The sequence below is a fragment of the Lampetra fluviatilis genome, chromosome 25 (genome assembly GCF_964198595.1).
Source record: "Lampetra fluviatilis chromosome 25, kcLamFluv1.1, whole genome shotgun sequence".
In the NCBI taxonomy this organism is placed as follows: domain Eukaryota; kingdom Metazoa; phylum Chordata; class Hyperoartia; order Petromyzontiformes; family Petromyzontidae; genus Lampetra; species Lampetra fluviatilis.
Genome location: NC_136299.1, coordinates 8314624 through 8331701, shown reverse-complemented (window position 1 = coordinate 8331701; position 17078 = coordinate 8314624). Strand labels below are relative to the sequence as shown.

The 17078-nt window shown below is 48.0% G+C and overlaps 2 protein-coding genes across 4 annotated transcripts in view; both read left to right on the top strand.

Moving 5' to 3' along the window:
• Window positions 1-1098: 1098 nt before the first annotated feature.
• Window positions 1099-3983, top strand: LOC144941895 (protein DVR-1-like). Its single transcript, XM_078868399.1, has 2 exons — window positions 1099-1801; window positions 2818-3983. The coding sequence occupies exons 1-2, from the start codon at window positions 1330-1332 to the stop codon at window positions 3981-3983; spliced, it is 1638 nt and encodes a 545-aa protein (XP_078724525.1). The 5' UTR covers window positions 1099-1329.
• A 5761-nt stretch (window positions 3984-9744) lies between these two features.
• The window catches only part of DDHD1 (DDHD domain containing 1), a 33653-nt gene continuing 26319 nt past the window's right edge, over window positions 9745-17078 (top strand). For all 3 annotated transcript variants that reach the window (XM_078868191.1, XM_078868192.1, XM_078868190.1), the window contains exons 1-2: window positions 9745-10260; window positions 12728-12919. In XM_078868191.1, the coding sequence (XP_078724317.1) occupies window positions 9858-10260; window positions 12728-12919 (595 nt within the window). In that variant the 5' untranslated portion in view covers window positions 9745-9857. The remainder of the gene's footprint in view (window positions 10261-12727; window positions 12920-17078) is intronic.

The window sequence follows — 17078 nt, the reverse complement described above, 5'->3', positions numbered from 1 at the left end:
TCTCACGTCTTTTTTTACAGCAATAATCTAATAGCTGCCGAATGATAAAAACGCATTCGCTTAATAATGCGTAATGAAACCACACTTGCTCATCACCATATACGTTTCTCTCTTAATTGACAATTAAAGGTGACGCACGCGTCGATTGGTTACTCGCGTGAAACGTGTGAAGCGTGCAGTTATAATCTAATGTCGCAGTTATAATCTAATGTCGCAGTTATAATCTAATGTCGCAGTTATAATTTAATGTCGCCGAAATCAAGACCCGTGCGTGACTTCGAGGGAAAGCGGCGACGTGGTGAGGCCTTTCATCCAGCAGTGGATTGCTCATGGCTGTTGACGATGACGATGCATGTCCCTAATCATCTGATGTTGATCACTCGTTTGTAATGCCGCGTTGGCAGTGGTAATAACACGAACCTTCGTCAATAACACTGCCCCCCCCCAAATGGAAATATATGTGACGTTTCGGGTAATGACCCTGATTCATAGCACATCATATTGATGCATGTTAACTTAATAAGTTGTTAGCCGTGGTCGGGAATCGAACTCAGGTCGTCAGGTTTATTGCGCGATGCGCTAACCCCTGCGCCACCGCTCCACCCACAAAGCAGGCAAATTACACCGATGTAACAACTTACTTCTAATGTGTATGTTGCTTTCTATTCCGTATGATTAACTTTATCAATGTGTGAGATTATACAACGTGAGTTCGATAATACATTGCACTTCAGATAATCAATTGCACTCCAGATAACAATTTTACTTTAGATAATATATTGTACTAAATTTTGATGTAAAGCTTTCGTGACTGCAGGGATTCATATTCTTGGTTCTTTCTACGTGACTTTACCGAAAGAACCAATAATATATTGTACGCTAAATAATTGTACTTTCTGTAAGATAAAGCACGTTAGATAATGCATCGCACGTCAGAAAATACATTGTCCGTTAGAGCTCCGTGTTTGTCAATCTCAGCATCTGCCCCTTGATTAGTTTCAGGGATTGCAGGAATGCTAATCAGCCAGCGGAGCGACTTGGGATAGAGGGCTTCCTACTGTGAAGAGGGGTGGGGGGTTGATTGAGGGAGGATGAGGTGGTGGGATGTGTACATAGTGCGGGGGAGGAGGTGATTGAGATTTCAAAACACACATTCGCCTCTGCTCGCTGGGTTTTTTTGTGTGACCATTAAACACAAGAGCAGAGGGTTTAAACAAAAAAGTTCTACAACCTCCAGGACGTCGAGAACGTATCCAGTTCAGTTGCTTAAAGAAACTTGGAATAGCAGCAGCGTCATCATCATCATCGCCAGCAGCAAGAATCACAACAATGGGGACCCACGTGCTAATCTTGCTGCTGCTATCGTTGCTGTTCAACTACGCTCATCTGCTGACGGCTGGCACTTTGGGGCACGAGACCGCAGACAAAGCTGCTCCCGTTCAACCAGGGGTTGAGGATGACCTCGAAGATGACTTCAAGAAGCAAGAGATGCACTTTCTTCGGGCCCTGGGTCTCACTGAGCGGCCCAAACCCTCGGCTGCTCGCCGCGCCATCCCGGCTTTTATGTGGAAGCTTTACCGCGGAGGTGATGATGGTGGTGCTGCTGGTGGCGGTGGTGCTGGTGGCGGTGCTGATGATGGTGGTGGTGGTGCCGATGGCGGTGCTGATGATGGTGCTGATGATGGTGGTGCCGATGGTGGTGGTGCCGATGGCGGTGGTGATGGAGGGGCTCGAGAGCGGCCGTGTCGCCTACCCCGATACGGAGTGACCGGCAACATCATTCGACATATTCCAGACCAAGGTGAGCCCTTGCTGGTCAGTGGGGTCAACTCTGATGCTGTGACCTCCTGGCTCGTGGACCGAAATTTTGCACTCCTATTGTGTTTTGTATCGTTTGTTGCGACGTTCTGACATGCTCTTACTGGACATGTGTGAAAGGGAGCTTTATAGCTCATCGGATTACTCCGGTATAAATACATATTCTCATCTTGATTATTAACACATTGCATGTAAAAAATGTTTTACCGTTGCTCAGCACGGGGCTCCAAAGGCTCCAAAACGTCAAGCGGCCACCAAAAAAACTGTACTATGAAAAGTTATACGAGTAGATGAGTCAATACATTTCGAGAATTGAGCAAGGTTATTATTGAGACCTGGAGAGAGAGAGAAAAAAAGGACAATGGGAGGGAGTGCGGGAGAACGAGCGAAACAGTCGTTGTGACCCGCAAGATATATGTCATTGCAAAACATCCTCGCCAATCGGATATAACTATCCTTACTAATCGAGTTCGAGAGGAGGGGGGGTGGACATCATTAGTACCCGGGAACGACGCTGAGTTTAGAATGCCAGCTCGCGCGGTGATGGTAAGCCCTAATTACCTTTTTGTAACGCATTACTATTGAGAGAGTTTTTGATGTGTTGACCGCCAAACTTGAAAGTTACTTGAGTAAAAAAATACGTGTTCCCCCTAACCCTTGGTCTCAAATGTGACTCTTCATCTCGCCGCGTGTCCCTTTGATCTGTCTTTAAATGTCCACGTGGTGAGCCACTTTGTTGAGCTATCATTTGTGGTCGAGTCTCTTAATAAAAAAGAGGTAATACCTCCGTGGGCTATACCTGGTAAGATAAACAAAAATTTGAAGTTTTAGTTGTCAGTGATTTGTTTACCTTTGCACTGCTATCGTTTTTTGTAATGTTTGTTGTAACGTTCTTACCCCGTGCCCCTACTGAAATATCTGGTGGGGAGAAACAAGAGCTTTATAGCTGATTTTTAATTCAAATTCTCCATCCATCCACCCATCCACCCTTGTGCACAGGCAGCCACGTGGACCTTCCGCGGATCTCCACGGCGCGGTCGCTCTGCGCGTCCCGACGGCTCCTCTTCAACCTGACGGTGGCGCAAAAGGCTGGCGAGGAGATCGGGATGGCTCGGCTGCAGCTGGTCCTGCCGCCAGCGTCCTACGGTCCCAAAAGCGGGGAAGTGCCCGTGTCCCTCCGGATCTCGGCGATACACGGAGCAGGAGGGACCCAGCAGCAGCAGCGGCTAAGAGCCATTGTGTCGAGCTCCGTGAGGCTCTCTCGCTCGGCTTGGACCTTCGACCTGACCGAGGAGGCGCGGAAAGCCATCGGCCAAGGGCAGCTGAGCGTCTTCCTGGAAATTGAGGAGGTGGTGGAGGAAGAGGATGTGTTGCACACCGACGTGGAAGAGGTATCGTTGTCCTCTTCATCGAAGCTGTACGCGGCGTTGGAAGGTGTATTGTCGTCATTGTCGTCGTCGTCGTCATCATCCACGGATCTGTCCACAGAATGGAATGAGGAGGGATCAATGCCCTTTTCGTCATCGTCAGCAGCAGCAGCGTCGTCGTCATCGAAGTCGAACGCAGGAGTGGAGGAGACCCCGTGGGCAGCAACATCATCGGCCTCGAAGGAACCGAGCCTGTGCGAACGTGCCGAGCAGGAACTTCGCTCCTCGCTGCTCCTCATCTCCATGGATGGCTCTCGGTGCACGACGAGACGTGCCAAACGGAGCGCATCCCACCAAAGTAGTATGGGCGACAATCACCACGACCTCCACTCCCCATTCCCCACGTCACCCGGATCGGCATCATCCTCAACATCAGCATCATCATCATCGTCGTCGTCATCAGCATCTCCGGTCACTCCCAGCAACGTGTGCAAGCGCCGACGACTCTACATCGACTTCCGAGACGTGGGCTGGCACGACTGGGTGATCGCTCCGCAGGGATACCTGGCCAATTACTGCGCGGGCGAGTGCCCCTACCCGCTCGGGGAGGCCCTCAATGGCACCAACCACGCCGTGCTACAGACGCTGGTGCACGCGGTGGACCCGCGCGGGGTGCCACAGCCGTGCTGCGTGCCCGTGCACCTGTCGCCCATCTCCATGCTCTACTACGACAACAGCGACAACGTGGTGCTTCGTCACTACGACGGCATGGTGGTGGACGAGTGCGGCTGTCGGTAGTGTGGGTGGTTGTGGTGGGTGGTTGTGGTGGGTGAGTGTGGCTGTCGGTAGTGAGTGTGGGTGGTTGTGGTGTGTGGTTGTGGTGGGTGGTGGTGGTGGGTGAGTGTGGCTGTTGGTAGTGCGTGTGGGTGGTTGTGGTGTGTGGTTGTGGTGGGTGGTGGTGGTGGACGAGTGCGGCTGTCGGTAGTGTGGGTGGTTGTGGTGGGTGAGTGGCTGTTGGTAGTGAGTGTGGTTGTGGTGGGTGGTGGGTGAGTGCGGCTGTTGGTAGTGCTTGTGGGTGGTTGTGATGAGTGGTTGTGGTGAGTGCGGCTGTCGGTAGTGTGTGTGGGTGGTTGTGGTGGGTGGTGGTGGTGGGTGAGTGTGGCTGTTGGTAGTGCGTGTGGGTGGGGACGATTATTTGAACCCGTCCTGGGTATCCCCTAGCTCGACTCGGTCTCATGAGTGGCTGAAAGTGTGGTTAGTTAGTGTGTTGTGGTGGTGTGGTGGCGGTGGGTGGTGCACACACAATTCAACGCAATTATGCTTTTAATTCCAGTGGCATCATTCGGCATTCATCTGGATTAATGGGTTATCTCAGCGGAGATGTGTATGAAGTTGTAATTATCAGTCAGATTTAATCACACATTTAATTTGATTGTGAAATTATAGTACCGTGTGCAATTAGCCTTTCAAATTTGTATTAATGCATTTACGAAGCGTTGTTTCTACTTGCATGTAATGCTACTGAACAATGCTAAGGTAACCTTTATTGTGCAGATATACGTTAAATGCTCATGCTGATTTGTTGGTCTGATATCCTGAAACATAAGACGTGTGTGTGTGTTTGCATCACAACCAACTTTTACAATATACTCTGTTCGAACAATTTATTTTAATAAAGACTTTGACAGTTTTCCTTACGTTTTTCTGTACTGGTGAGATTTTCATATTTCCCCCCCAAATGTATTCAAACTCTTGAGGCATCCTCGTAGCTATAAGTTGAAGAATCCATTTGGAAATCTTATCGACCGATTTGCCCCATATGTCCAGAGAATGGCTGTTGAGATCTCGCACAGGGCTTCTCTATTAACCCTTAAAATATCTTTCAAGTGAAAATGTTTGATCTTTTTTACACACGAGGAGGCATGTATGTATTTTGAACTTCATTCGCGCACCGTACGTAGCTAACCGTGCTAATCGGAGGTTCGGTATACTTTCCCACACTGCTACTGAATTGTCACGTGAACGATGAGCTAATAGTTTTCATTCTCAAGAGCTAGAATTTGGTAAAATTCTGTGTGAAAATTTTTTGCGTGAAAGTCAGTTGTGACTAGGATGATGGAACCATCTCCCTCCAGCTACAAGAGAAATCAGCTCGTGTTCCGTTGTCGGGATGGAGCTGTTGCAAGGCTTGTGGAGAGCCTTCATTCAGCAGTGGATAGAGGAGATAATAGCTGCTGATAATGATGCTTCTTCATTCGTATCGCTGATGTAGACGCAGAGCAACAACAACAATTTCACATTCAGGTGGTAAAGCCAAGATAACCGATGTGATTTCTCATTCGCATTTGTGGATCGGGCATTGATTGCGACGTTACACGTTGCATGGTCTTGTTCTGGATATCAGAATATCTGTTTATACTGGAGAAATCCGATGTGATGCTAATAACTGGAATCGATAATTGATGGATGTCTGCTGCTGCTGCTGATAATGCTGATTATGACGGTGGTGGTGGTAATGACGACAACCTGTGTGATAACGCGACTAATTTACAGCCTCTGTCAATCCACTGCTGGATGAAGGCCTCTCCACGACGCAATTTGACCATGGTACTTCAACAACGCTGGCCGCTGGAAATAATCATAATACATTTATGATCCCAAATATACGTTTTTTTTTGGGTTAGATCGCGTAAAAATATAAATGTGTCATTAAACCAGCCACCACCGACACCGTCAATTAGTAAAGGTTTGTCACGTAAACAGAACGTGCCAATTCGTTACCAGTACAGCACTAACCACCGGTGTGGCGGAGAGAAAATCCACAACAATTACAATCTGAGTACGACGTTTCGCCAGTAATAACAACGAGCATTATCAGGCGGAGACAGATTTACACAGATTGGTGAGTGACAACACTGGGACTCGCCACGCGGTGGCGCAAAGTGGGCCACACACGTGTGCAGTGTTACAGTGTTTAAATGTCTTCTTGGTTCTTTCGGTAAAGTCACGTAGAAGGGAAATAATAAAATAATACAAATAAAACATAATAAAATAATTCTCACGACGTTTCGGCCACAACGCAAGCAGCCGTCCTCAGGTGAAGAACAGGTCTGTCGGAAAGACGGCGTCATTCAGACAGCGTCATTACACAAATCGCACCAGGGTATACTCATTTGAGGCCGAGTCGACCTAGGGGAGTCCCAGCACCGGCTCGTGATGATCGTTGGTGGCCGCGAGCGGGAATCGAACCCGGGCGGTAAAGCCGGGGGGGTGGGGCGGGGGTGGGGGCCGTAACGCGCTAACCGCTCCGCCACCGCTCCCCGGCACTGGCCACGTGGTGGCGCTAAGTGGCCACATGTGCGAGCGATACAGTGTTTAATATATTAATATATAGACACACACACAGACAGACACAGACGACACGCACGGAGACCCACACGCTACAGTACACCCCGTGATGTTTAAAGACAGACGTAGTGTCTGTGTGTGTCTGTCACGCCGAGGAGGCGTCAGTAGCCGGCTGATGATCATCAGCAGCAGCAGCAACATCAGCAGCAGCATCATCAGCATCAGCAGCAGCATCAGCAGCTTCAGCAGCAGCTTCAGCAGGAGCTTTCACGATCGTCGCTACAATCAGTAATAACAGCGGCGTTAAGAAAGAGCAGCAGTAGAAGCAAGCTCATCATCATCAGCAGTAGAAGCAAGCTCATCATCAGCAGCAGTAGAAGCAAGATCATCATCAGCAGCAGCAGTGTCAGCAGCATCATCAGCTTCAAGCATCAGCAAGATAAAAACACTACAATCAGCAGCATCGGTACTGTTTTTTTAAAGAAACGACAGCGGTGGAAGCAAGACCATCATCATCAGCAGCAGCATCAGCAGCAGCAGTGTCCATCAGCAGCAGTGTCATCAACATCAGCATCAGCAGCATCATCATCAGCAACGCATCGTTGTTCACCTCTGGGTATGTGTGCGTGTGATGTGTGTGGGTACGTGTGTGTGATGTGTGTACGTGTGTGTGTGATGTGTGTGCGTATGTGTGATGTGTGTACGTGTGTGATGTGTGTGTGTGATGTGTATACGTGTGTGTGATGTGTGTGTGTACGTGTGTGTACGTGTGTTGTGTTCGAGTAATTTGTGCGTTGGGTAGAATTAGCATCGGTAATGACTACGGGAGTCATTACCTCGACGATGTTGACGATCGCTCGTCCGTGTGGGGTAAACGCGGCACACTCGGTCAGTCTACGCTCTTCCCTCGTTACATCTCGTATCCATTCACCTCATCACACCCTCACCCCCCCTCACCCCCCCTCCTCACCCCTCCCTCACCCCCCCTCCCTCACCCCCCCTCACCCCCCCTTCTCACCCCCCCTTCTCACCCCCCCTCACCCCCCCTCCTCACCCCCCCTCCTCACCCCTCCCTAACCCCCCCTCACCCCCCCTCCCTCACCCACCCTCACCCCCCCCTTCTCACCCCCCTCACCCCCCCTCCTCACCCCTTCCTCATCACCCCCCCCTCACCCTACCCCCCCTCCTCACCCCCCCCCTCCTCACCCCCCTCCTCCTCACCTCCCCTCACCCCCTCCTCACCCTCATCACCCCCTCGACATCGTCCTCGCCACCATCTTCATCTTCGACATCACCGACCTCAATATCATCACTCCCTTCACACCTTCCTCTCACACCATCATCATCAACCTCACACCATCATCATCAACCTCACACCATCATCATCAACCTCACACCATCATCATCAACCTCACACCATCACCATCAACCTCACACCATCACCATCAACCTCACACCATCATCATCAACCTCACACCATCATCATCAACCTCACACCATCACCATCAACCTCACACCATCATCATCAACCTCACACCATCACCATCAACCTCACACCATCACCATCAACCTCACACCATCACCATCAACCTCACACACACACACGAGTGTATCTTCAACATCGGTGCATGTACGTGGATTTCTGTCTATATATATTGGATCTGCCTTGTGAGTATTGTATTGTGTCTCTCGGGGTCGGGGCGGGTTCTTAAATCGTGTTTTGCATTAACCGGTAAACGCATGAAAAACGGTTACCGGTTTTGCCGTACAAACAGACACGCCTCGCGATCTTTAACAGAGAAACGAGGGCAAAGGTACAAACCCGGTGGCTTAGACCGCCGTGCGGTTTGTACGTCCGTGCGTACCAACCAGTGTACATCCGTTAGTCAAATTCCACTGTAAAACCGGTAATCGATTCTGAACAACGGTTATTGGTTTACCGGATCTAGTCTTAAGAACGCCACGGTGGCTAGGAGATGTTAACCACCTCGCCTGGTGTACAGAAGGATCGTGGGTTCGATCCCGACCCTGACGCCTGCTGTATATTTGGAGTTTGCGGTGTCTCTCATCATCATCATCACGGTGGCTAGGAGATGTTAACCACCTCGCCTGGTGTACAGGAGGTCGTGGGTTCGATCCCGACCCTGACGCCTGCTGTATATTTGGAGTTTGCGGTGTCTCTCATCATCATCATCATCACGGTGGCTAGGAGATGTTAACCACCTCGCCTGGTATGTAGGAGGTCGTGAGTTCGATCCCGACCCTGACGCCTGCTGTATATTTGGAGTTTGCGGTGTCTCTCACCATCATCATCACGGTGACTAGGAGATGTTAACTACCTCGCCTGGCATACAGGAGGTCGTGGGTTGGATCCCGACCCTGACGTCTGCTGTATATTTGAAGTTTGCGGTGTCTCGCTCTCTCCCCGTGGTCGCGTGGATTTTTCTTCGGGTAACTCCGATTTTCCCCTCCACATTTAGAATCAACATCACGCGTTTAGAGTATTTGGATGCTGCTTTTCAATTTCCACGTCATAAGCCACTTTGTTGAGCTATTATTTGTGATAGAGCTACATAGCTCAGTGCGCCTTACTTGGTACAATAACAATAGTTAGTTAACCCTCGTCTCTCTTTGTCCAACATCATTGCTTTTATCTCGTAATCTCCCTGTTCATCATCATCATCTCCGCATTCTTTTTTTCCATCCTGATCAAAATCATCATTGTCCATCCATCACCATCAATATGACAATGATAGTATCTTCAGTTCTGTTTTCAATTACTATAATCATCGCCGTGATCATAATCTTCTCAGGTATCTTGTCCATTATCGTCGTCATCATGATCATCTCGATAATCATCTCAATCCGGTTGTCCATGACGATAATCGTTATCATCGTCGTCATCATAATCTCCTCAATTCTATTGTTCATGATCTTAAATATAATCGTCCATCGTAATAATCTTGACATATAATGCCCTAAATCCTGTTGTCCATTATCATCATTGCTTTCTTTTTGTCATTAATTACATTTGTATGCCTCACTGATAATCTCCCTGTAAAGGGACTTATTCGCAATGGTCTCTCCTGTCTGTCCTCAATTCAAGGGCTCTAATCACAGCAATCTGTCCGTGTCTGTCACCCAAGAGAAACGGCTGACATTGAGGGGAGAGACGGGGCGAGAACTCCTTGGTGGAGGAGGACATTGAGAAAGCTCTGGAGGAGATCCAGCAGAAGGACCTGGAGGACTTCGGGGAGAAGGTCCTGGTGGAGGCCGTGGAGAAGTACATTGAGAAGGCTCCTGGAGCAGCCCCATCGGAGGACAATGCTGGAGGACGTTTGTATGGAATTGGACGACGGAGTCCATAACCCTGGGTCCATGGATCCCATGGGGACTTGCGACCCCTCGGGTCTCGACGATCTCGGGGACCATGGTGAGCCGTTGGACGGGTCCTCCAGAAGATCACGTGCCAGAACGTCATCCCGCCTTTCGGCCGATGCTGTGGAGGAGCTGGGTCCCGAGGAGGTCAGATGGTTCTACAGGGATGAGCGCAAGGCGTGGAAGCCTTTCAATGGCTACGACTCGTTGCAGGTGGAACTTGCATACCGTAGGTACCACGCTGGTGCCGGTGGAGGAGTCGGGGAGGACATTGAGCCAGTGTGCGTGAGGGGTGGACTTTACGAAGTGTCGGTGGCGAGCAAGGAATGTTACCCAGTCTACTGGCAAGGTGAGAGTCATTGTTCGTGTGCCGGAAAAATATGTTTGCTTACGTGATAAGAAACTCAATCTGTCCATTTGTGGGTCAGTGTGTCAGTCTCTAGAATTACCCGAACAACGTTTTTCGTCGTACACAAGTCGAGTTCGGGATCATTCACGACCAGAGCGTACCGGGGACCTATGGTGTTGATGATGAGCCATGTACGACATATGACCTTTGATTTATGTAGACAAAAGAGTTGCCGCATAAGAACATCAACAGGCCGATGTGCGTGTCTCCTTTGCAAGCCACTGTGCTGCCTGCGACTGGCCATGCAGCACAAATTACGGACCGCATAGTAATCCCATAGAGACCTATAGAGGCATAGAGACCCGTAGAGACGCGTAGAAACACGTAAACATACGTTGAGATACATGGAGGTACATTAAAGATAAACCACGGTAGTGCGATTGTGGCCATGAAACCCAAACTACGGACTGGATAGTAAACCACTTTAAGTCTGCGTTACTGCAACGGAGGAGGACTATCAAAAACTATATGAACCCTGTCTCCTGAAGCCCTCTCGTCTTGGCGAGCAGCAGACCTCGACATTGGCATCGTTCTCCTAAACATATTTTGCCATCATGCGCAAAAGAATAGGATGTGTGGTAAAAAAAAAATCATAACCTGACCGATAAATGTCACCGTAAAAAAAATCTTAGGGGTTCTGGAAACTTCTCTACTGGCTTTCTATTTCGCAGACGTTTTGGGGGGAGGGGATTAAAGATTTGGAATCCATTTCTAAAATGATTTTTTTTTAAACCCTAAGATATATGTACTAGGGGTGTGATGATGTTACTGATTCACCAGTTAATACAGTGCAGTGTTTCACACTTTATGAACCTGGTTACCCGAAATCGATTCTCTGCTGTGGATAACATCAGTGGCAAGCGGTGTCTAAACCAAAGCCGGTCCTGGGTTCGGGCCCCCCTTCCCCTTCACCAACCCGTACTGACCAGCGTGGTGAAGTATTGTCAAATAACCCCTATTACCCACACGGTGCAGGGAGGCAGTAAGTGTTGTCTGTACAGTATACACAATGCAAGTACAGTACCGTATGTTTGTCCATTGATTTTGTCAATCTACGTTGGCATAGGAAGCACCAGAGGTGGGACAAAGTCATTGTTATGCAAGTCCAAGTCGAGTCGCAAGTCATCAAATTCATGACTCGAGTCTGACTCGAGTCCAAGTCACATGACTCGAGTCCACATCTCATAGGTGGGACAAAGTCATTGTTATGCAAGTCCAAGTCGAGTCGCAAGTCATCAAATTCATGACTCGAGTCTGACTCGAGTCCAAGTCACATGACTCGAGTCCACACCTCTGGGAAGCACCCATTTATATTTTTTGTTGGCAGTGGCTTGCTTAATGGAATGTATCAAGAATTGGATGACTTATGAGAATTTGGCACAGCCAACCTTAATGATGATGATGATTTTGCCATACAGTACAACTTGCTACGTAAGTGTGTGTCCAATTCCCAGCTGGGCTCTGTCAACATTACCTCATTATCCCTCTGTGTAGCCGGTAAAATGAGTATCACCTGACTAGGGGGCTTACGCTTGGGTGAAAATCAACAGGTTGTTCTCCAACTCCTATGTACAAACACATTCCAGCCATAGGAACGTGGAATTCCCACCACCGGCTCGTGACCACCAATGCAGATTGGCACTGCCCGATACTAAAAGGAGCACGTGGAACAGCGATGTTGACTGTGTACTTGGCGACGTTTCGGGCAATGGCCCTTCTTCACAGTAAATACTCATTGCTCAAAACGTTGGCAGTTATATTCTTTAAGTCCACAGTGTTATTGACCAATGCGTTGAGTTTATATCATTATTTCTGCGTGCGCACCAATGCGTACACAGTATCACCACATAGTTTGATATTTAACCGTGACTTTTATCCCTCCCCAGTGCTGTAGCTATCAAGTGCGGAGGCCGTGCAACTGCACCAGAGCCCACGGGGCTAGAAGGGCCCAAGTTCTGGGCTACAAACATAGTTGGAGTGGAAACAGATTTGGACAGGGGTGGCAAGGGAGGGGGTGCCCATTTAATTTCTTGCAGGGGGGCCCATGCCAACCAACGCTACACCACTGATCCCTAACACATTTATTACCACCGTTCCAACCACTTGCACACTTCCTCTGATGTCCTTATAACTTCTCCTGTGGAGTTTTCGCATGATAAATACCGTTAATCATTTTTCAACCAAATCGCCCTTAATGCAGTCGATCCCATCAACTCTCAGATGCTAAGTAGGGTTAAGCCCGGATAGTGTTTGAATTGGGATCAACTGTGCACAATCAGGTTGCCATCGGGTTTTCGGGGGGGGCGGGGGGGCGACTTGGTAGGTAGTCATAGGGCAGTGGGTGGGGGGGGGTGGCCTTTATCCAGCAGTGGATTGACCATGGCTGTTAATGATGTTGATGACACAGAGGCGGAGAGGGTGGCGGTGATGCGGGGACAGTGGTTCGTGGACGGCACCTGGCAGCCACTGGAGGAGGAGGACAGTGACCTGATCGAGACCGAGCACCTGGCGCGCTTCCGCGGGCAACCGTGCCATCCGGCACCGCTTGAGGCAGAGCAGGAGCCACCGCCGCCGCCACCACGGCCGGAGAACCGTGACGGTGAGGCTGGCACCACCGCTGCCACCGCGATCGTCGTGCCCGATCGTCGCGATTGTTGTTAGTGTCCGTTGCCACCGTCGCTACCCTGGACACCCTTTGCATGATCAGACGTTTCATCGTAAGGGATTCTGCCGGTGAAATATTTTGATGAGTAGAAAATAATGCATTGGCTCCCGGTTAACCTTCTGGACTTGGCGGTGAACAGCGTTGCCGTGAGTAGCTGTGGGGGGACGGCAGCATCGCCTGGTGACGCAAAATGTCTTTGGCAGCTGAAATATGTTTGTTAAATTTTAAGGTGACCCTTGGTGGGAAGGGGGGGGAGGGGTGGTTTTGGAGGAGTAAAAGGAGGCCGCAGAATGATCAAACGTTGAGCAATGCAAGGGCTTTAAAAGTGGACACGGGTCAGTAAACATTAACGAGGATTTGGAGCCAGATATTCTGAAACGGCTGCTTTTGCTTGCCTTTTGTATAGAATTCTACAGGAAAAATCCGTACACTTTGTAGAGTGAATGTATGAATGCTGCCGTGGTGTATTGGTCAGCACATCCAGGGTTCACCAGTTCAATCTCCCGGCGTGGAAATTAAAGCAACGGGGCATGTTCCTTAAATTCTCAACCCCTCCACATGTTTGCCTTTTGGCGTTCTCTGGTCTGACACTGGTGAGATTAGGCCATAAAGAAGGCTGCTGTCTCTGGTGTAGGCCAATCAGTTTCAAAAATAATGCTATTTATTACCGGAGCATGTTTGTTTGCACGTTCACCACAAGTACTGTGTGGTTAATGCAGACTTGATTCTTTGCAAAAGGTTTATATTTGCTGTTTGGTGTTTCAAAATCTTAACACCTACTCTTTGTTTTTTTCGGTAAAGTCACGTGGCTAAAAAATTTGTTGTTTTCATTCAATGTTATTTTATTTATTGAAATTTTTACGTATGTGACTTTACCGAAAAAAACAAAGAGTATGAATCCTTGCAGTCACGAAAACTTCAAATCTAGAATCTTAACACCTGGTTTATTGCCAGAAAGGGTAAAACCTGTTCTTTTTTTTTCTACCCTCCACCTCTGTCCACCCAGCAGTATAAATGTATACAGCACAGTTAGTCTATCGACAGGTTGTGTTTGGTGGGGCAAAGTGTGGGTACTCCCAGCTCTTGAAAGACATGTGTATGAATGCTAATTGGAGCGCTGGAAGAGTTAAGCCAATATTATCCTGCAGAGGGGCTCCCCAGAGCGCCTGCTAGTGGAGGCTCCTTTCACCAAAAGTGACGTAAGGAACACATTTCAGGGCTGTACCTTTATCTTTTATGGGGGCAATACTTTGAAAAAGAAAACTGTGATTTTCATTAACTTCATTCTACTTGCAATTAAATTTTCCAGGAATAAAAAGTTTTAAGTTCATGTTGAAAGATCAACATATTTCTGCCCAAGGCGAGATTAACGTATGAATGGATTCGGTCAAAGGATTTGCGCCGCCAAACTTTGGATTTTACGGACTTAGGAAATCCCTTATCGGCCACTTTCTCAGAAGAAACTGTATGGCAGTAAAACAAAAATCACTTTACAGTTCTAAAGTCCATTGTTTGAGTCACGTTCAAAATAACTTGCACCTTTAGCCCAGCTAATGGCACAAGAACATCTGATAAGGTCTGAATTCAGCTGTAATAAGGTAGGCACTGCTAAGGGGTTGACAGGCATGAGATAATATATATCACATATTCACTTTAAGATGTTTTTTTTGTTCATGTTTTTGTTTTTTGTTTGTTGCGGTTGCACCCGATTCAAGAGCCGAATGGCTCACAGGGCTATACCTAATAAATGAACTTGAACTTGAGATAAGGACAATGAAAAAGTTTCAACAAGTTTCCATATTTTTTAAAGCTGCTCACAATTCCGGCAGGAGCGGTGGCATAGCGGTTAGCGCATTGCACTATGAACACAATGACCTGAAATCGATTCCTGGCTACAGCTAATGGGTCAGTGGGATGAAGTATTGATGGACAAAAAGTCCCCCCCCTGGCATGTGTGGGTTTTCTCCCGGTGCTCCAGTTTCCTTCCGACATGTTTCAACACACACTTATTAATTGGCCAAAATTGTCTCCATATAATGAGGACCGCAGAGCTTGGCCGATTGTTGGTGCCAGCTCACTGCCTCGTCTGTGGTTCGTTCGTGCCCGTGTTGAGTCATTCTCTCTGTTTGAGCGAGGGAGGAAATACCGTGCATCGGCCGCCGTGTTACAAGATGACAGAAGCTAATAATAAAGTACTGTATGAATAATAAACAAGGATAGTTTTGAAATGTTACTTCCACTGAGATCTCTTTTACCAATGGCAAACATGATGCCTTGAATAAAGGTGTCAGTTTTGTACCAGTTTAAAAGGGTAAAAACCTACTACTATATTACTTCCAGATTGAAACTCAGATAAGGCCGAGGGAACTGGTATTAGTGTTTTGAGAATTGTTTTTGTGGGTGCGCGCGTGAGTGAGTGATCCGCACGAACGGTTATCAGTACATTTCCATAACCACAGCAAAAAAAGCAGGTACCGCTGAGAACATTGGAGAAGCTTCTGTCCTTAAATCACGTTTGGCGTGTCTCGTGGCTTACGGGTGATGTGTGGGCAGCACCGGCAGCGGGGAGTTTTTTTTTGTTTCGGGGCTTTTTCTGGATTGTTGGTGATTTTCTTTGCATCAACAATCCTTGCATACTCTGAATTATGACTCGTACACAGACGGACGGACAAACCCTTTTGTCAATCCACTGCTGGATGAGGGCCTCCCTTCGCCACGTGGATGATTTGAAAATATGGTCTCTGCGGGTTTGGTGAAGGTGTGGCGATATAGACACGGGGAGCGTACAAGTACAGTACAACAATTGATTTTGTACTGCCCTTGCTGCACATAGTCAGAGGAATATGAGCAAGTAATAAACGAATATGTAGACAACTGTTTGTGTATTCCACGTAACAAAGTAGTCCCACCATCCTCGCAAATCAATGCGTAACTGCAGCATTTGTTTAAACGGCAAACCTCTGGATCGGTTTCGCCTTGCCGAGTATCATCAGCAGGGCGTTGCCTGCAACACATCCTTCCTCTGCTGGCTTCCTACACGCTGTTATAACCAAGAACGTTCCACTTAAAAACTATGGCGTGCCCAACTTACGGGATAAAACGGGCCCTTCAACAAAAATAATAATAATAAAAAGTTAAAAGTCATCCGTATGTACTTTTGTTGGGCGCTCGCCACAACGCGTGTGTGGGTGTCTCTTTTTGCGTGAGTGTACACGCACACACACCCACCCACACACACCTTTCGTAAGCCCGCGGGTTACATTGAACTATCGGAAGCGTAACATCGACAGAGATTAAAGCGCTTTTGTTGCCCAATAAAAAAAATCACAATACCCCTACTGTGTCTGCCAACCTTGCAGTGATCCGTTGAACGCGCCAGTTGTATAGCTGGTTATTGTAACAGGTACGTCCAGTTTATGGCCCAGTCGTAGAGCAAGCGGTTCACTCTGGTGGGTTGCGAGTTCAATTCCAGGTTGATTGAGCTCTGGTTGGGGGGGAAGGTTTGACTCATCCCATAATCTTCTCGGGGTCGATAAAATTGCTACCACTTTGTGGAGAAGTCAACAGTGGTTGTCCTATGGAGAGACTCGTCCCCCCACCACTGCCCCGTAAGTACAAAGTCAAGGAAACTATTTCACTTTGTACTTACCAAGTGCAAATAAAACAACGATCATAATAATAGGGGTTTTCCCCTTTTTTCTGGCGACAAAACTCAAACCTTTTGCAAGGAGTCGTGTGTGCATTAACCACAATACTTGCAGTCAGAATGCAAACAAAAAACAACACTGATCATTTATGCATTGTCCTTGAAACTGATTGGCTCACACCAGAGACAGCTTTCCTTAGAGCCTAGTCTCATTTGGTGTTCAACCAGATGACGCCAAAAGGCGCACAGTTTTTTTTTTCTTTGAACTGTGCGCCTTTTTGAGTCATCTGGTCGAACACCGTTTGAGACGAGGCTCAAAAGAAAGCTGTCTCTGGTGTGGACCAATCAGTTTCAAGGACAATGCAGAAATTATCAGTGTTTTTTTTTTGTTTGAATTCTGACCACAAGTACTGTGGTTAATGCAGACATGATTCCTTGCAAAAGGTG